At 43.5% G+C, this 21,104-nt stretch overlaps 1 protein-coding gene across 1 annotated transcript in view; it reads left to right on the top strand.

The window, feature by feature from the left end:
- Positions 1–21,104, top strand: part of LOC121271392 (adhesion G protein-coupled receptor E1-like) — a 60,789-nt gene that overhangs the window by 6,520 nt on the left and 33,165 nt on the right. Inside the window, exons 2-8 of the mRNA XM_041177369.1 lie at positions 2,876–2,968; positions 6,305–6,475; positions 9,517–9,663; positions 10,437–10,592; positions 11,668–12,546; positions 15,328–15,431; positions 16,371–16,469. Of these exons, the coding sequence (XP_041033303.1) occupies positions 2,876–2,968; positions 6,305–6,475; positions 9,517–9,663; positions 10,437–10,592; positions 11,668–12,546; positions 15,328–15,431; positions 16,371–16,469 (1,649 nt within the window). The remainder of the gene's footprint in view (positions 1–2,875; positions 2,969–6,304; positions 6,476–9,516; positions 9,664–10,436; positions 10,593–11,667; positions 12,547–15,327; positions 15,432–16,370; positions 16,470–21,104) is intronic.

Here is a 21,104-nt window from a genome sequence, read left to right as displayed (position 1 = left end):
AGCAATGCACTTGCGAGGAAAGTTTAAGGAAGTTCAGCGTGTTTTCTATGGAAATACAGAGCCTGTGAGGTGATCTAACTGAAGTTTCCAAGCATCTGAAGGAAATTGATCACAGAAAATGATCCAGACAAACTATTTATTGGGGTGAGGGGTTCAAATACCAGGGCATTGAGGGGGTAAAAAACAGGGATCTGTAATAAGTTGGAAGACTTCAAACTTTCACCTCAATATATCTAAAATCTTACTTGGAAAAGGTTGTTACCAGATCATGTGTAATCTGTCCATTCAGGGATTCTAAACAATTTAACCTCAAAGCACAGGTCAAATACAAACAATCATGGAGCCCACTTCACCCATTTAAGAACATGGGAGCAGGAGTAGGCCATTCAGCCCCTTGAGCCTGCTCTGCCATTTAACTAGATTATGACTGATCTTCTACCGCAACTTTATCTTCCCACACCAACACTCTTTCCCTTAATGACATTGGGATCTAGAAATCTATCGTTACCTCTGCTTTGAACACAATGACCGAGCCTCCACAGCCCTCTAGGGTAGAGAATTCCAAAGATTCACCACTCTCTGACTGAAGAAATTCCTCCTCAACTCGGTCTTAAATTGCCTATCCCTTCTTCGGTGACTGTGTCCCTTGATTCTAACCAGGGGACACATACTTCTTGCAACTACCCTGTCGAGCCCTATAAGAATTTTGTACACATCAATGAGATCACCTCTCATTCTTCTAAACTCTAGAGAATAGAGGTCCAGTCTCCTCAATCTTTCCTCATCGGGCAATCCCACCACCCCAGGGATTAGTCCGGTGAACCTTCATTGCTCTCCCTCTATGGCCAGTATATCCTTCCTCAGGTAAGGAGACCAAATCTTTAATCCCCAACCATTGATTATGTGGACTCCACCCATCCTGACAAAGTGCTTCCATAGATAACATGCAGCCTGCCCTATCAAGGATCCTAGCTGCTCCAGTAAATCCCCTACCACTGATCACATAGTAGTATCACACGTGGTCCATCCATTTTAATCTTCTGTCTTATCATAGACTCTATCCCAGCTAATTAAGATCCTTCCACAACCCAGTTAAACTCTTCCCACATATCGTGTCCACTGTGTCCATTCAGGGATTCTTCCCCCTTTGGAGGCAGGAGGTCATGTGATAAAACCTCCAGAAATATGTCCAGAGTTGGCAACTGAAGCACAGCTGAATCGTCATTGAATATTCTAGGTTTCCTTCGTTTAGTTAATCCTTAGTTTCTCAATAACACAGACTCTGCTCAACTTAATTTTTTGATTCATTCGTGGGATGTGGGCATCGCTATCTAGGCCAGCATTTATTGCCCATCCCTAATTGCCTTTGAGAAGGTGGTGGCTCACCACCACCTTGAACTGATGCAGTGTAGGCACGCCAGCAGTGCTGTTAGGAGGGGAATTCCAGGATTTTGACCCAACGACAATGAAGAAACAGTAATATATTTCCAATTCAGGAAGGGGAACTTCCAGGTGATGGTGTTCCTATGCGTCTTTTGCCCTTGTTCTTGTAGGTGGTAGAGGCTGTGGAATTGCTGCAGTGCATCTTATAGATGCTAGATACTGCCAATACTGTACACTAAGGGTGGAGTGAGTGAATGTTTGAGTTGATGAATGGGGTGCTGATCAAGCCGGCTGCTTTGTCCTGGATGGTGTCAAGCTTTTTGAGTGTTGTTGGAGCTGAACTCATCCAGGCAAGTGGAGAGTATTCCATCACATTCCTGACTTGTGCCTTGTAGATTGTGGACAGACTTTGGAGAGTAAGGAGGTGAGTTATTCACTGCAGAATTCCCAGCCTCTGACCTGCTCTTGTAGCCACAATATTTATATGGCTGGTCCAGTTCAGTTTCTGGTCAACGGTAACTCCCAGGATGTTGATGGTAAGGAAATCAGCAATGGAATTTCTTTGGATGCCAAGGGGATACGGTTAGGTTCTTTCTTGTTAGATGATAAGATTCTTGCTAGGATTGATATTGAGCCATATAGAGCAGAAAGATCCCAATTTCAATTCATTCTATTGTGTGTAAATACTGTCAGAGCATTAGTCCAAGTGCTACAATCACCCTCAGGAGAAAAACAAGTCAGACTTCCTGCTTGGCATTGCCATCTGGTGATTGTTATTAGAAATGTGGAGGGTATGGGGATCAACTGTGTTGCATCTGTAGTCAAATAGCTAACTATAATTCCACATCAAAGCTCACAAAGAAAGAATAGTTTTGATGTATCAGAGGCAGCCCATACCCATGGAGCTGAACCACAGTGCCCATAGGAGAGAAGAGGAGAAAACCAAAAGTGAAAATAAACAGATCATCCAGTTGCTGCAGAGAATGAACGACAACAATAACTTGCATTTACAAAGTGCTTTCTGCATAGTCAAACCTCCTAAGGTGCTTCAAAATTTGAGGCAAGTCCCCTGAGATGTTAAGAACAGATGCCCAATCGCCTGGGGAAACAGAGAGACTTTAAAGAACATCATAAAAGCAGGGAGGGATTGGGCAGGAGACAGAGAGAGAAAGAGCAAGAAACATCTATGAAGGTAATTCCAGAGCCTACAGCTTAGACAGCTGAAGGCACAGCCTCCAATAGTGGGCTGGAGAGAGGGAGAGATGGATAAAGCGCCAGAATTGGGGGAGCGTAGAGATCTCTGAGTATTGTGGGGCATGAGAAGTTAGCAGCAATAGCAAGGGGGCGAGGCCAGGGAAGGATGTGGAAATAAGGGTGAGAATTTTAAACTCGAGATGTTGGTGGAGCAGGAGGCAATGTAAGTCAATGAGCACAGGTCAAGAATAAAATACTTCTTCAAAATCTGCAATGATTCTCTTTCTGTTTTTGACAGTGATTTGCCTTGGTTATCTTGCGGTCCTGTCTGTAGTTACAACTCAACCCTGTGTACATGAAGACACCCTAATGAGAAACCAGGACTGCATTGGTAAGTTCCACTCTAGGGCTTCCCTCTCTTATTGAAATAAAAACAGAAAATGCTGAAAATACTCAGCAGGTCTGGAAGCATCTATGAAGAAAGAAACAGGGCTAATGTTTTAAGTCCAAAATTACTCTTCTTCTGAACTCTTACTGAGCTTGAATTAAGTAATCAATACATTCACTGCATACCTTACACAGATTTACAGTTGTTTAAAAATTGTGCACAGAGGTAGCGTGATTGCATTTATTGTCCTTGCATGTGCTTGCCCACTTAGAAAATAGTTCCCACTCTTGGATATTTGGAAACCTGGATGAAGAGTCAAAGATTGTGGGTTAAATTATGTGGGCATGTTGCATTGACTAGTTTTATATTCCCTTCAGTGTAACAGATTAAGGGGAGATCTAATTGAGGCTGTTGTATATTTTATAAATCTCAGATGAATGTAGTAATGACACTTGTTTCTAAGTGTGCAACAAGAATGTACAAGAGTTTTAAAATATCTCTGCAATCACAAAATATCCACACTCATGCTTATCCCAGCTCTAGCTTTGAGTAGCTTCTGTGGTGTCTGTTCTCTTTGCTCTGAGTCCACACACAGGCTTAACCAATCAAGCACAGTGAACATAGATAAGTTACTAGACTCATATAATCACACACTGAACAATTGAATACTGCAGAGGCATTTAAGACAATTAAAGCATTTGATAAGGTAGACAAAAGAGGCTATTTCCTCTGGTGGGAGAGTCCTGAACAAGAGAATGAAACTTCAAATTAGAGCTAGACTGTTCAGGGATAACATCAGGAGGCACTTTTTCACACAAAGGGTGGTGGAAATCTGGAACTCTGAAAGCTGTTGAGGTTGGGGCTCATTTAAACATTTCAAAATTGTCAATGATAGATTTTTGTTAGTTAAGGATATCAAGAGTTACAGAAGCAAGCCAGGTAGATGGGGTTAAGATACAGATCAGCCATGATCTCACTGAATGGTTGAACAGGCTCAAGGGGCTGAAAACAGCTGCCTGTTGTATATATGCCTGATGTGAGGAAAGTTGAAATAATTTGATTGCTTTTCATTTGAAAAATTTTGGAATAGCTTTCCCCTTCCTCCACTTAGAGGGTAATGCAAGTAAAGGCAAATGAAGAGCTAGAAGAGAAGTAGGTTCAAGGTGGCAATGGTAATAGTCCCGATGTCTCTAACTGGAGATAAAGGAGGCCACTTTCCCTCCAATGGTGCTCCTACTTTTATGGGCCTCATTTTCTGCCAAAGCCTAAAAAACTACAGTTCCTGCCTTCTCCAAGGCCATTCTGCTTCTTTAAGGCCCCTCACTGCAAATCGTGTTTCTGGGGACTGACGTTCCTAACTGCACTTGTAGGGGGTGGTGTGTGTGTCAGCTTCACCTCTGACCTCTGAGCAGTCTGAATCACTCCCACTCCCTGGGTTCTAGACCTTGGACTTATTTGGGGGGGTTGTGACAAAGTGCAGCAGACAACTGGTTTTGGTGCAAGAAAAACTGGGTTTACTGAAGTCACAAATGAACTTATAACATTAGGATTACACTGAGATTATGCAGAAAGTACACTTAGTTAAGAATGGGAAACACACGGCATAACGAGGGAAAATCACGCTACTAATCCCCTTACCCTTGTCCCACCCCCAAAACCTAACTAAATTGAACTAGGAGAGGTCAGGGATCATGCTCACCAACCAGGGTTCGTTGACAGTTCGAAATCCAGCCAGGTAAGCCGGTTGCAATTTTGGGGGATGCTCTTTGTGTCCTCTGGGGCCTGCCGTCCCCACGTGGTCCTGGTCTGTGGAATCTGCGAAGGGTCTTCAGTTGGGTGGAGGGCATGGTTGTAAGTGGTCGATCTTTGTGGAGGGCTGTGGTTGCGGCCATGTTGTCTTCGGTTGAGCCTGCCACCCTGTGCCCCTCACCCTGATGTTGTCTGCGGGCCTGCAAACCTCCAGATCTCCTTCTTCCACTTGGCTCAGCTCCCTGCTTAAAACTCTGCTTAAACCGCTCCAAAAACTGCTCACTGCCCAAAACTGCCCCCTTTTGTAACTGGTGGCCCAGATATACTGTTTTTTTTTTTCGAATTTCTTATCTGAAACCAAATCATGTTTAGTTCTTCGTCTGATTTGGGTTTCTTCAGGTGACTGTTGTTTTGTTGTTTTTAACGAGCTTGCATGATGTTTATCATTGCCTTCCTGCCCCCTTAACTAGTTTTGAACTGAAAGCCATTGTATATGTGGAGTATTGATGGGTTCGCATAATTGCATTGATTGCAGCCTTCCTGCCTTAGTAGTTAGTAGCGATTATTTATGCAAGATTTTGATGGGCTTTAGTTTCTTGTAAGATGAAGTCTTTCTCTGTGTTGATTGATTTAAAGGAAATAATGTGTATTCTGGCTCCTCTCAGCCTCCTGTCTGCAGGGTTCTACACTTAACCCAGCAGGTGGGTCCTTTGCCATAAAAGTCCAAAAGTCATGTCCTTGTTGATGCTATGAAAAATGTGGGAACTTTGAGAACCCTTCACACTCTGCCTTATTTTCCTCTTTAGCCCTGTGGGGTGATAGAAGGAATGTTGGTTTGATGTCTCCTCTGAAGAATGGAACCTCTACATTGGAATGTCAGCCTAGATTTGAAGTACAAAAGCCACTTGCTTTTATGTAGCACAATTAATGTGGTAAAAACACCCCAATGCACTTCACAGCAGCAATTATCAAATACAAATTGTCACCATGACACACTTCATCAAAAAATGACAAAAGAGAGAGAGGTTTAGGGAGGGAGTTACAGAGCCCAGGGTCTCAGCCCATGGAGGCACAGCATCCAATGGTCAAGTGGTTTAAATCAGGGATGGTCAAGGCTGGAGTTGGAGGAACTCAGAGGGATTTTTTTAATTCATTCATGGGATGTGGGTATCACTGGCTAGGCCAGCATTTATTGCCCATCCCTAATTGCCCTTGTTCAGGGGGCACTTAAGAGTCAACTACATTGCTGTGGGTCTGGAGTCACATGTAGGCCAGACCAGGTAAGGATGGCAGGTTTCCTTAGTGAACCAGATAGGTCTTTAACTTCTTGGTCACCACCAGCCTTTGAATTCAAATTTCATCAGCCATGGTGGGACTTGAATCCAGGTCCCCAGAGCAGTACCCCGAGTTTTTGGAATATGAATCTCGTGACAATACCAATATATGACCACTATCTCCCCTGGGTTGTAGGACTGCAGGAGGCTGCAAGGATAGGGGAGAGGCAAGGCCTTGTGAGCCAGCTGGTGGCATTTACTGTATGACTTTAACAAAAGAAAGGGAACATTTTGTTTATGTTGTGTTTTGTTGCAGGCAATGACAATTGTGGAAAGGATAAACCACACATTATCAGAGAGTGTGGTAACAACACCGAGTGTTACAGTGCACGGTTCAGGGCACATACCAGAATTTACTGCCGCTGTAAGAAAGGGTTTACGTCAATCACTGGTGAAAGCACCTTTAATACGAGGACAGACTGTGTTGGTAAGAATCATGTTCATTCCTCGTTGGTTTATTTTGTCAGTATTCCCGTTGCCCCCTTTTAAACAGTTCTTGGACTTTAGGATTTATAAAGAACAAAACTGCACAGGCATGGTGTTTGGCTCAACCAAGTTTTTAATATTTTATTAAACCCACCGAAAACCCTAATACAGATATTTCTATGATTAGTTAAAATAACACAGGAAAACCCCAAAAATTAAAACTCAGAACAACACCTCCTGGAGCTGGCTGAAAGTGACACCCCGATTCCCAGCTAACCCAACCCAATGTCACCACGACCCCGTTTAAAACTCACAAAATACAGGCAAAACACTACGGCCGGGATTTTCTGGCCCTGCCATGGGCAGGATCCACCACAGGCAAAGCGGTGCCCCCGCCAGAAACCCATTGACTTGCGGCAGGATGGGCAGCTCGCGGGCGGGTGCAGAACATCTGGTCTCAAAGCCTTGCAAAACCCTCAACCCAATGTCACTGCGATTTGGCTGAAACCACTTACAATCCCTGTCAAGGCTGGTCCATCCAGCGTTGATTGTAGGCCCTGGGTCAAGGTGACCAGTCCTGACCCTTCTTCCAACTTCAGCAAAGAAACTCTGACATGCTCTTTTTTTATATAAAAACTCAGTTCAGACATATCAAAACATATTTCCTGTTGTTCCTGCTGTTACAATGTCCGGCAGTTAGCACTCTAATTCCATGCTTCGTCCTGACGAATGTGATCAGATCACGCTGATTAAAACAATACAGGGTTTTTCCATTGGAGATATATCCCAGATGAATATTATCAGTTCTCATCACATGAAAAATTCTCCTGCTGTTTGAGGTGACACAGTAACAGCACCTGGCTCCTGGAGGTTTGAGTGACCCTATTCCTCTCCCTGAGAGGAACCAATCTTAGTACTGGAATCTGGCATTGCAACAATTGCTATGGTGCAGACCTTAGGGGCATTACCCTTCGTTAAGTGTATTGTATTGATAACATGTCCCTTGTGCCATTGTGTTGGATGGTTAGGCTCTTCATTGTGTCCGTCAATGGCAGGTAATGGAATTTTGTAGTACCATAAACACTCTGACAGCAATCAGTTAATGTCCAAACCCCCCTTTGATGAGCCACTTTTTTTTACTGTATGTCCGAGTTAACCCCTTGCTGCCCAGCCCTGTGCTGTTGGCTGCAGCTAGGCTTTTGCATTTAATAGCTCCAAACATGAGGCCAGCACATGTCCATGGGTCTGGATTTTTATTCCATAAATTTCCCAGCTGGAAGGGATTCTGATCCTACAATTTCTTTCATCAGTAACTAGTCGACTTGGTAAGGTGTGTTACAGCCAGGGATGACACCCCGATACAGTATCAGGCAATCCCAACTCTGGTGTGGCACAGTCAGGAGTAAAGTACAGCCCCAACAACTGCCTCAGTGCTCAAATCCATAAGAGTAGTGCTTCCTATTCACATTTCACACACTGGCATATCCTGCAACCTTTGAGAGTGAGATGGCCAGATTAGTACCAAGTTAGGGAAAGCCTCTCTGTCCATGGGTACGTGTAGCCACAGTTCAACTTCGAAGTTCTAGTCCACTAGGGGGATGAATTTTAAGGGCCCCTCCCCCAACATATTTGAAGGTGGGAGTACCTAAAATAAAGCGGGTGGCTAGCCCACCGCCTCCCTGCCCACCCCGAGCTGTCCGCCATATTACGGTGGGCAAGTAATTTGTCAGCCAGCCCGCCTGTCCTTACACCTCTTAAATTACCAATTAAAGGCCACTTAAGGGCCTTTTTCCACCTCCACCACCACAATATGGTGGGTAGAGAAAGGCAGAAGAAAAGTGGCCAGCGCGCTTCTTTCCCAACCCGGAGTAAAAGGTGGGAAGGAAAGGGGTTGCGGGGGTGGGGTTAAACTCCTTTTGGTAGGGGTGGGGGAGGGGGCAGCAGGGTGGGCAAGGGGGCTTCCCTGTCTCCATCGGGGACACACCCCCAAGATGGTACCCTGATCCTTCCCCGACCAGAATCCCCAGACTTACCTTTCAGTCTGGCATGCTTGGATTTTCTCCTCAGGATTGCTTGTAGTCCCAGTAGTGGCCACTATTGCCTTCTGGTACTGCTGGGATTACTCAGCTACCAGCCAATCAGATTGTGCCTATAGGGGTGGCAGCCCCACTCTCAAGTCATTATGGCCACATTATCACTGTGGGGCAGCCTTTTTTAAAGACGGCGAGCTATCGACTGACTTTTAAATTCACCCCGAGGAGTTGCTTTGGGACATTAGATAGAAGCCCCTTAAAGCTACCAGACAGAGCAAGTTTCGTCCCATCACAGAGAAAGCTGACATATGGTTGGTGGTTCTCTAGGTAGTACTCTTGTCTCTGAAGGTTGTGAGTTCAAGTCCCACTCCAGGAGACATGAGCTCATAACCTGGACTGACACTCCAATGCAGTACGAAGGGAGTGCTGAAGTGTGGGAGGTGCTATCTTCTGGATGAAATCTTAAACTGAGGGTCTGCCTGCCCGTCTGGTGAACTTAAAAGATCATGTGGTACATTTTTGAAAAAAAGCAGGGGAATTATCCAATTTTTACCTGTCAACCCATATCACTAAAAAAAAGATGATCTGGTCATTATCATATTGCTGTTTGTGGGAGCTTGCTGTGCATAAATTGGCAGCTGCATTTCTTACATTACAGGAGTGGCTACACTTCAAATGCACTTTATTGGCTATGCAGCGTTTTGGGGCATCCTGGTACCAAGAAAGGTGCCATTTAAATGTAGGTCTTCCTTTTTTAAATACAGGGAGCCCAAATTGATTGATACTCCCGTCCAACTAACTTGCTCATAGCCACATGAATATTGCAACACACAGACTGCAACAGTTTAAGAAGACGGTTCACCACCATCTTCTCAAGGCCAACTGGGGATGCACAATAAATGCCAACCATGCCAGCGATACTCACATCCTGACAATGAATAATTTGTTACATTTATACGATATTATATGTCAATAGTAACTTTCAGCAATTCACTTCCTTATATTTTAGATATTAATGAGTGTGAAGCTGGTGAATTGTGTGGGCCAAACGCAAGCTGTCACAATACAGTGGGAAATTATTACTGTGTCTGTAATCAGGGATTTCAATCTTCCGGAGAAATACATTTTCCTGCTTCAAGTACAACATTTTGTCGAGGTAAGACGAGCGTTCCTCTTCCTCACCACATTGCACCAGTCATCACACTATCTCTAATATAATAGTTTAGACTTTAGTATTAACTTGCAACAGTTCTGCTCTCCATATTATAAAAAAGACATAGCAGCAATGAAGAGTGGGTAAAAAGGCCAAACTAGAATGATACAAGAACTGAGAGGTTATATCCATCAAGAAAGGTTGAACAGGCTAGGCTTCTTTTCTCTAGAAAAGAGAAGACTGAACCATGGCCTGGTAGAGGTTTTTCAGATTATGAAAGGGCTTGATCGGGTAGACATAGAGAAGGTGTTTCGGCTTGTGGGACAGACCAGAACCAAGGGGTATAAATATAAGACACTCACTAATAAATCCAAGAAGGGATTCAGGAGAAAAATGTTTATCCAGAGAGTGGTGAGAATGTGGAACTCACAGTCAAGGGGAGACAAATAGCATAGATACGTTTATGATCGATAGATTTCTGGATGCCAGGGATATAGGATGGTGGGGAAAAATAGTGTAGAAGTAAATGATCAGCCATGATCTGTTTGAATGGCGAAGCAGGCTCGACAGACCGAGCAACCTACTCCTGCTCCCATGTTCCTATGAGGTAGCCGGATAAATATAAGGAGAAATGAAAAGAAGAGTAATTTACTAGTGTTAGGTGAAGAGGAGTGAGCATATTGGGCATGTTGGGCAGAATGGCCTTTTTCTGTGTTGTAAATATTTTGTAGGACTTTACAACAGTAAAATTCCATTTTAATTTTTATTTATTTCAGATATTAACGAGTGTGATGATAATGACAATAATGGGTTATGTGGACCAAACCAAAGTTGCCATAACACAGAAGGAAGCTACATTTGTTCCTGTAACCAAGGACTTGAGTCTTCAGGGCAGATTGATTCCTTTGATCTAACTAAAAAACTGTGTCAAGGTGAGGCTAGTGGTCCTCCGTGTTTTTCCTCCTCATCACATCCCTTTGGGCTCATCAGACTGTTTCATTCATTCACTAATTTCCTTGCTTCAGGGTCTTCAAATTGTGGAGCGCTACAGCTACCTCAGTCTTATGGGAGTCAGGGAATTCAGTTATAGGGTGAGATAAGAGAAACTGGAATTGTTCTCCTTTATGCAGAGAAGTTTAAGGGGAGATTAAAGCGGTGTTCAAAATAATGAAGAGTTTTGATAGAGTGGTTAGAGAGAAACTGTTTTGAGTGGCAAGAGGGTCAACAATCAGAGGTCATAGGTTCAGTAGAATTAGTAAGGCGGATATGAGAACAAATATTTTTACGCAGTGAGTTGTTGTGATCTGGAATGTGCTGCCTGAAAGGGCAGAGGAAGCAGATTCAATAGTAACTTTAAAAGGAGAATTACTTGAAAAGAAAAAAGATTTGCAGGACTATGGGGAAGGAGGAGTGAGACTAATTAGATAACCCTTTCTAAGAGCCGACACAGACACAATGGACTGAATGGTTCCTTCTGTGCTTCATGATGCTATGATTCTACTCGTTCCACCTGTAATTAAAAGCCAAACTTGGCATTCAGCTAATTCATATTTCCTTATTTTTTCCTTATTTTCCCTCCTCTTTGTAGCCTTAGATCTACAGCTAGATTCCTCAATACTCCAGATAATCTCATTAATAATGGTTTGGAGGATTTTTTTTTTATATATTCAAAGATTGAGGCTGTACCAGTGCTCTATACAGGTTTAACATGACCTCCTTCCTTTTGTACTCTATGCTTCTATTATTAAAACTTAGGATGCTGCATGTATATTCTGTGCGCATGTATATTCAGGGATTGGATCAATTTTTCCGCGTTCTTTGTGTAAATATCAATTGGATCCTTCTCGTGTTTCAGTTTGGTGTTACTGTGAATTTCTAACCTGTGTCAAGAAGTCAATGTTATTTTAATCTTGATATTTCGCAATAAGACTGAGTCTGCCATGGTGATAAAACCTGGTTAATAAGTCCTGAACTATGCTGTAGCTTTTTCATTTTCAAATTCCACAGAAATATCATCTGGTGTACACACAAGAATCAGAGAGCGGGAGGCACCTGATAATGGAAACATGGTGCCTGATAACAGAAACACACCTGTACTTGTTAATGGGAACACACCTGCACCTGTTAATGGAAACACACCTGAGCCTCTTCATGCAAACACGCCTGCACCTGTTAATGGGAACACACCTGCACCTGTTAATGGAAACACACCTGAGCCTCTTCATGCAAACACACCTGCACCTGTTAATGGTAATACACCTGAGCCTGTTAATGGAAACACACCTGAGCCTCTTCATGGAAACACACCTGCACCTGTTAATGGAAACACACCTGAGCCTCTTCATGCAAACACACCTGCACCTGTTAATGGTAATACACCTGAGCCTGTTAATGGAAACACACCTGAGCCTCTTCATGGAAACACACCTGCACTTGTTAATGGAAACACACCTGAGCCTCTTCATGGAAAAGCACCTGTTAATGGGAACACACCTGAGCCTGTTAATGGAAACACACCTGAGCCTGTTAATGGAAACACACCTGAGCCTGTTAATGGAAACACACCTGAGCCTGTTAATGGAAACACACCTGAGCCTCTTCATGGAAACACACCTGCACCTGTTACTGGGAACACACCTGCACCTGTTAATGGAAACACACCTGAGCCTGTTAATGGAAAAATGCTTGTACCTGTTAATGGAAACACACCTGAGCCTCTTCATGGAAATACATCTACACCTGTTAATGGAAACACACCTGCACCTGTTAATAGAATCACTCCTGCGCCATTTAATGGAAACACAGCTGAGCCTCTTCATGGAAATCCACTTGAGCCTTTAAAAAGATACACACCTGTATCTGTTAATGGAAACACACCTGCACCTGGTAATGCAATCACACCTGAATCTTTTAATGGAAACACACCTGTACCTGGTAATGGAAACACAACTGCACATGTTAATTATAACACACCTGCACTTGTCAATGGAAACACATAAGCATCTGTTACTGGGAACATACCTGTATCTGTTAATGATAACACACCCACTCCTGTTAATGATAACACATCTGCACCTGTTACTGGGGACACACCTGCACCCATTAATGATAACACATCTGCACCTGTGCACCAGCTATTGGGAATACACATGCATCTGTTAATGAAAGCACACCTGTACCTGTTAATGATAACACACCTGCACCTGTTACTGTGAACATACCTGTACCCGTTAATGATAACACACCTGCGCCTGTTACTGGGAACATACCTGTACCCGTTAATGATAACACACCTGCGCCTGTTACTGGGAACACACCTGTACCTGTTAATAACACATCTGCACCTGTTAATGATAACACACCTGCACCTGTTAATGACACACCTGCATCTGTTAATAACACACCTGCACCTGTTAATGATAACATACCTGCACCTGTTACTAACACACTTGCGCTAGCTAATGATAACACACCTGCACCTGTTACTGGGAACACATCTGCACCCGTTAATGATAACACACCCGTACCTATTACTGGGAACACATCTGCACCTGTTAACGATAACAGACCTGTACCTGTTAATGATAACACACCACCTGTTACTGGGAACACACCTGCATGTGTTAATGATAACACACCTGTTCCCGTTAATGATAACACACCTGCACCTGTTAATAACACACCTGCACTTGTTAATGATAACACACCTGCACCTGTTAATAACACATCTGCACCTGTTAATGATAACACCCCTGCACCTGTTACTGGGAACACACCTGTACCTGTTAATGATAACACACCTGCACCTGTTAATGACACACCTGCACTTGTTAATGATAACACCCCTGCACCTGTTACTGGGAACACACCTGTACCTGTTAATGATAACACAACTGCACCTGTTAATGACACACCACCTGTTAATGATAACACCCCTGCACCTGTTACTGGGAACACACCTGCACCTGTTAAAGCACACCTGCACCTGTTAATGATAACGTACCTGCACCTGTTAATGATAACACCCCTGCACCTGTTACTGGGAACACACCTGCACCTGTTAAAGCACACCTGCACCTGTTAATGATAACGTACCTGCACCTGTTAATGATAACACACCTGCACCTGTTACTAAGATTTTTACAACAATCAATCTGACATTAGCCTGCAATTCCAGATTGTTTTTTATTAATTAAATTCAAATTCCACCAATTGCTGTGGTTGGATTTGAACCATTTACTCCAAGTATTAAACTAGGCTTTGAGGTTATTAGCTCAGTAGACATTACCATTATGCCACTATCACTAATGCATAATGATGACACGAGTTGACTCTTAGGGAGCTTGAATGTTAGCAAAGCTCTGCTGGACAGAATAGCTCATGTCTATGATCAAAATGTTACGTAGAGAAACCAAGCTTCAGACAAGAGCATTAGCTAGCTGGTCACTAGTTGAAAATTTTTAAGCTTCTTGTTAAGTGGGGAATGTGTAGTTGAAGTACTCCAAGGTTGTTCAGATACTGAAGGATCTGCCAAATAAATCTTACATTTTATTTCCTATTTCAGATTTACAGCACTCACAGTTTAATTTCCCCATCTGCTCCCTGTGTCGGGTTGCCCCCTAATGGCCCAGTGAAAGACTGCAAGTGTGTCATTTGTTGAGTTAAAACTTTGTGACATGCATCCTGACTGCTTATTGTTTGCATATTTTCTTGCAGCTGTTTGGAGGATTTTTGGTTAGACTTATTTAGAAATGGATGTGAGGCATTACTTAACTATTGAGTTAAACTCCAACTGCTAAAAATAACTTCTGAATTTAAGGTCAAGGCAGTATCATGTGACCTATGACTTAATTTAAACTGACGTTTATAATCTTTGCTGATTATATTAATGTGGGGGAATGGTGTGCTGCTGTGGGTTTAATGATGGTTTTTAAACTTTTAGTGCCTTAGTTTGACTCAAGCCCCACAGATGCCACTGTTGTTGCCTTTAAGTGTCAAAATTGAACTAAGATTGGCCAATGTCAACCTAGCCTCTATGGGTGTGGGTCTTCAGCGCGAAGCCTCCACTAATAGGCTCTAAATTGTCCATCCACAAAGACCAAAGGAAGCCAAAACTTTTTCTACAACACCTCCCACTCACGACCTCAACCACCTAGAAGGTCAAGGGCAGCAGGCATATGGGAACATCACCATTTCCAAGTTCCCCTCCAAGCCGCACACAAGCCTGACTTTGAAATGTAGTCCTCGCTCCTTCACCACCGCTGGAACTCCTAGAACTCTGTTCCTAGCAGCACAGTGAGGGGCCACATCACCACACAGACTGCAGTGGTTTAAAAAGGCAGCTCAACACTCCCTTCTCAAGCTAAGAGTGGGCAATAAATGTTGGTCTTGCTAGTGATGCCCACATCCCGAGAAAATAAAGCTTTTAAAACAATTTGGAGCGTGAGCTAGAAGGGTTTGACACTCACAGGACTGAGGCACATTGCCAGCAGAGTGGAGAGAGTTTACACTCTAATTTTCTGATGACACTGATATGCAAAGCATTCTGTTTCCTGCACTAACAGCCCTCATTTTAAAAGCCACTTATTCTTCACTGACAAGAAAGGACTGTGCCACAAGCTTAAGATAAAGGCACTAAACTGTGTTTTCAATGTGCTGTTGTTTCAGTCCATGCCCCATCTCCTACACCTCCCACTGAAGCCTGTGCCTACAACGTTTCCACCGCTGGAACCACTGGAATTGATCCCAGCCTGTTGGCAGCACCAGAGCAGGTGAGTCATCAGCATCATTTAGCTCTGAGATTTCGGAAACAGCATTTCCTTGGGCAGGGCCCCACAGCTCAGTCGAAGTACCTGAGCATCATTCTCTCCTTATGTGCGGCTGGACATTTAGCAACAGGGCCAGTGGATGGTGATCAGGCGCAGGAACTCGGGTCGGCCTTTTTGACCAAATATTTGGGACAATTTACCTGGCCCTTTTATCTCCATCATGACTGAAACTAGACTGGGTAGATGCAGGAAGAATGTTCCCAATGGTGAGGGAGTCCAGACCCAGGGGTCACAGTCTGAGTATACGGGGTAGACCATTTAGGACTGAGATGAGGAGAAATTTCTTCACCCAGAGAGTGGTGAGCCTGTGGAATTCATTACCACAGAAAGTAGTTGAGGCCAAAATATTGCATGTTTTCAAGAAGGAGTTAGATATAGCTCTTGGGGTGAAAAGGATCAAAGGGTATGGGGAGAAAGCGGGAGCAGGCTATTGAGTTGGATGATCAGCCATGATCATAGAGAATGGCGGAGCAGGCTCGAAGGGCCGAATGGCCTACTCCTGCTCCTATTTTCTATCTTTCTATGTAACCAGGGATCAGAGAGCATTTGCTCTCTACAGATCAGTGCCTCGCTGATCAGTCACCTAATTCTATCACCGGGTTGTCAATCAGACTGCTATTAACTTTGCCCATGTTATAAAAATAATGTTTTTTATACAAATGCTCCAAGTACTTCAGAGGTCATGCCCTTGGCTGGACTGAGCAGGAAACACTCATGCAGTGATGATAGGTGCAAACTGAGCAGGAAATACCACCAGAGTAGCTGAACGTTATTTTCAATGTACAACTGGTAACTAACCATTGACGGTGCTATCTTATAATAAAGAATAATTCAAAATTTGACGTGGTTAAACTAAGACTTTTCTCTCCTCTCTTTCCTTAGCCGGATTCTCCTGTGGAATTATTTTGTTCTATCATGACCAACGCCAGTTGGCTGCTAGGTGAACTGTGCCAAAAACCTGCCGAAGGATTACCAATTGAGGTGAGGAGGGAGCCATCGTCCTTTGGCTCTGTCCCTAGAGTTCAGAATGTTTGTTGTGCCCCCATGATTTGAGTAAGTTTGCTCTGGGAAACTAGGGTGCAGCACTCCAGGAAGCCTTTGAGGCCTTCCCCCGACCTCTACTCCTTCCCTCACCGGTTCTACATGGTCGTAGCTATGGCCACAGGCCAACCTGTGAAGCGCTTTCCCCTCCACAGTTGTGGCCCGGTATATACCATAGAACAGTAGAAGGTTTACAGTGCAGAAAGAGGACATTCAACCTATCGTGTCTGCGGCGACCAAAAATGAGAAAAAAGAAACTAGCCGCTCATTCTGATCCTACTTTCCAGCACCTGGTCCGTAGCCTTTGCAGGTTACAGCACTTCAAGTGAAGACCCAAGTGGTCATTTTTCATTTCAAATTTTTAAAAGCTACCTCAACGGTAGGCTGCAGCACCCTCTGTGCTCCAGCTTTGAGAGCCCGACTGCTGTCCTCAATTGGACACCGAGCGCACCCCCCAGCCACTCCATGTCAAGCGAGTGTTCCTGACAAGATGTGAGGTTGGGACCCACATTTGACCCAATGTCGTTGTCCTAACCCAAAATGCAAAACCCTGACCAGGGTGTGGGATTGGACTATCTCGTTCATTTGGAGATACAGATTTGATGGCCCAGAAGCCCTAATTCTGTGCTGTGACCAACATCAAGGGGACATATCTCCAGTGTGATCAGGAGCAGGAGTCCTGGTGGAGACTCTGCCTCCACCGCCTTTTCAGGAAGAGAATTCCAAAGACGCACGACCCTCTGAGAGCAAAAATGTTGCCTTATCTCCATTTTAAATGGGTGACCCCTTATTTTTAAACAGTGACCCCTAGTTCTAGATTCTCCCACAAGAGGAAACATCCCCTCTGCATCCACCCTGTCAAGACCCCTCAGGATCTTACATGTTTCAATAAAGTTACCTCTACTCTTCTAAACTCCAGTGGATGCAAGCCTAGCTTTGTCCAAACTTTCCTCATAAGACAACCCGTCCATTCCAGGTATTAGTCTGGTAAACCTTCTCTGAACTGCTTCCAATGCATAAACAGCCTTAAATAAGACGACCAATACTGTACACAGTACTACAGATGTGGTCTCACTAGTGCCCTGTATAACTGAAACATAACCTCCCTACTTTTGTATTCAATTCCCCTCACAGTAAATGATATCATCCTATTAGCTTTCCTAATTGGTGCACCTGCAGACTAGCCTTTTGCAATTCATGCACCAAGCCACCCAAATCCCTCTGCATCTCAGAGCTTTGCAATCTCTCAACACTTGGATAATACGTCTCTTTATTCTTCCTACCAAAATGGACAATTTCACATTTTCCCACATTATATTCCATTTGCCAGATCTTTGCCCGCTCACCTAGCCTATCTTCTGGCAGCCTCCTTATGTCCTTTTCAAAACTTACTTTGTGTCATCAGCAAATTTGGCAACCATCCCATCCATCGCTTCATCCAAGTCATTTATATAAATTGTAAATGGTTGAGGTCCCAGCACTGATCCCTGTGACACACCACTCAGTACATCTTGCCAACCTGAAAATGACCCATTTATACCCACTCTCTGCTTCCTGTTAGCCAGCCAATCTTCTATCCGTGCCAATATGTTACCCTCTATACCATGAGCTTTTATTTTCTGCAATAACGTTTGATGTGGCACTTTATGAAATGCCTTCTGGAAATCTAAGTACAGTACATCCTCTTTATCCACAGCACATGTTACTTCCTCAAAGAACTCCAATAAGTTGGTTAAACATGATTTCCCTTTTACAAAACCATGCTGACTCTGCCTGATTACTCTGAACTTATCTATAGCTTACTTAATAATAGCTTCTAACATTTCCCCTATGACAGATGTTAGGCTAACTGGCCTGTGGTTTCCTGCATTCTGTCTCCTTCCTTTTTGCATAATGGAGTTACCCATTTGCTATCTTCCAATCTAAGGGAACCTTTCCCAAATCTAGGGAGTTTCGGAAAATTAAAACCAATGCATCAACTATCTAACTAGCTACCTCTTTTAAGATCCTAGGATGAAATCCATAAGGAGCCGGGTACTGGTCAGCCCATAGCTCCAACAATTTTCTCAGTACCACTTACTTAATTGTAATTTTCCTGAGTTCCTCCCTCTCTCCCATTTCCATATTTATAGCTGCTTCTGGGATGTTACTTGTATCCTCTATAATGAAGACTGAAGCAAAATACCTGTTAATTCATCTGCCATTTCCTTGTTTTCCATTATCAATTCTACTGGCTCACTTTCTATAGGATCGACGCACATTTTGTTAACTCATTTCTTTTTAAAATATTTATAGAAACTCTTACTATCTGTTTTCATATTTCTGGCTAGCTTTCTCTCATACTTTAATTTTTCCCTCCTTAGTAATCCTTCAGCCATCCTTTGCTGTTCCCTATATTCAGCCCAATCTTCTGGCCTTCCACCTATCTTTGCACAATTATATGTTTTTTCTTTAAGTTTGATGCTATCTTTAACCTTTCTAGTTAACCACGGATGGCATGTAGATTTTTTCTTACTCATTGGAATGTATCTATTCTGTGTATTCTGAAATATCCCTTAAATGTTTGCCACTGCATCTCTATTGACCTACCCTTGAATCTAATTTGCCAATTCATTTTAGCCCACTCTGCTTTCATGCTCTCATAACTGCCCTTATTTAAGTTTAAAAACATAGTTTCAGACACACTCCTCTCTCCCTCAAAATTCATTCATTTTATGGTCATTGCTACCTAGGGACACCTTCACAATGAGATCATTAGTTAATCCCATTTCGTTGCACAATACCAGGTCTAGTGTAGCCTGCTCTCTGGTTGGCTTCAGAACATGCTGTTGTAAGAACCTATCCAGGAAACAACCTATGAACTCTTCATCAAGGCTATCTTTGCCCATCTGACTTTTCCAGTCGATATGTAGATTAACATCTCCCATGATTATCGCCGTGCATTTCCAACAAGCTCCCTTTATTTCTTCCTTTTTGCTCCATTCTACCATGTGATTACTATTAGGGGCCTGTATAAGACTCCTACAAGTGACTTCCTGGCTTTACCATTTCTCATGTCTACCCAAACCGTTTCCATTTCCTGGTTTCCTGAACTTGGGTCATCCCTCTTTTTTGTGCTAATACCATCAGTAACTAACAGAGCCACCCCTACACCTATTCCTCGCTTCCTGTCCTTCTTAAATATTCTGTACCCTTTAATATTCACTTCCCAATCCATGTCCTCCTGCAGCCATGTCTCTATAATGGCTATCAAATCGTACTTATTTATTTCTATGTGCTCAGTTCATCTGTTTTGTTTTGGATGCATCATGCATTCGGGTACAGAGCCTTTAGTTTTATCCTTTATTCTTTTGATAACCCTCAGTCTCATCTGTTAATTTGCTGTTAGGTTTGTACTCTGTAACCCTTCCTGTCACCGTCTGTTTTTCGTTTCCCGTAATAATACCTTTCTCTTTGCCTTGTCTGTACTCTTTGGTTTACCACACCTTCCCAAATTTGTACACTTGCCCACATTATCTAGTTTAAAACCCTCTTTACTTCCCTAGTTATTCGACTCACAAGAACACCGTTCCCAGCACGGTTCAGGTGTAGACCGTCCCAGCTTTCCCCAGCCTTGGTGGCAGCGCCCACAAACCACAGCCCACTTCTCCTACACCAAGCTTCGAATCCCACATTCACCTCCCTAATCAGATTGGTCCTATGCCAATTTACATGTGGCTCAGGTAATAATCCAGAGATTATGACCTTTGAGGTTCTGCTTCTTAATTTGGTGCCAAGCTCTTCATAATGACTTTGTAGGAGTTCCTTCTTTGTCCTGCCTATGTCATTGGTACCAACATGGACCATGACAACTGGGTTCTCCCCCAACCTGCTGCAAGTTCCTCTCCAAACCCTGGCGCTGGGCAGGCAACACAGCCATCTGGACTCATGCTCTTTGCTGCAGAAAACAGTATCAATCCCTCTGACTATACTGTCCCCTACTACCACTACATTCCTTGTAATCCCTCCCCCCACCCCCGCCGCATGAATGGCTTCCTATAACATGGTTCCATGGCCAGTTAGCTCATCCACCCTGCAGCCCCCACTCTCATCCAAACCAGCTGAAAAAACCTCAAACCTTTTGGACAATCGCAAGAGCCAAGGCACCCTTGCCCTCTGGGTCCCCTTACCTGCCTCACTTGCAGTCAAACCTTCCTGTCCCTGACCACTGACCAAATTAGAAGAATCCATCCTAAAGGGCGTGACCACCTCCTGGAATAAAGTGTCCAGGTAACTTTCCACTCCCTGATATGCCGCTCAGCCTCCAGTTCAATAACTCGGAGCCGAAGATCCTGCAGCCGCAAACACTTACTACAGGTGTGTTTGCCCTGGATCACACAGGTATCCAGAAGCTCCCACAGCCTGCAATTACAGCACATCACCTGTCCTGCCATCTCCAATATGTGTTAATTAATTAATTAATTGCTAATTAATTAATTATAATTAATAAAGCTTACACTTCCCAATAGGTTTTGGTACTGTTAGTAAACTTTACAATAATGATAGAACAACACTGTACTTACAATGCTGATAAAA

Source organism: Carcharodon carcharias, chromosome 30 (assembly GCF_017639515.1).
Source record: "Carcharodon carcharias isolate sCarCar2 chromosome 30, sCarCar2.pri, whole genome shotgun sequence".
In the NCBI taxonomy this organism is placed as follows: domain Eukaryota; kingdom Metazoa; phylum Chordata; class Chondrichthyes; order Lamniformes; family Lamnidae; genus Carcharodon; species Carcharodon carcharias.
This window is presented reverse-complemented; position numbering and strand designations above follow the sequence as displayed.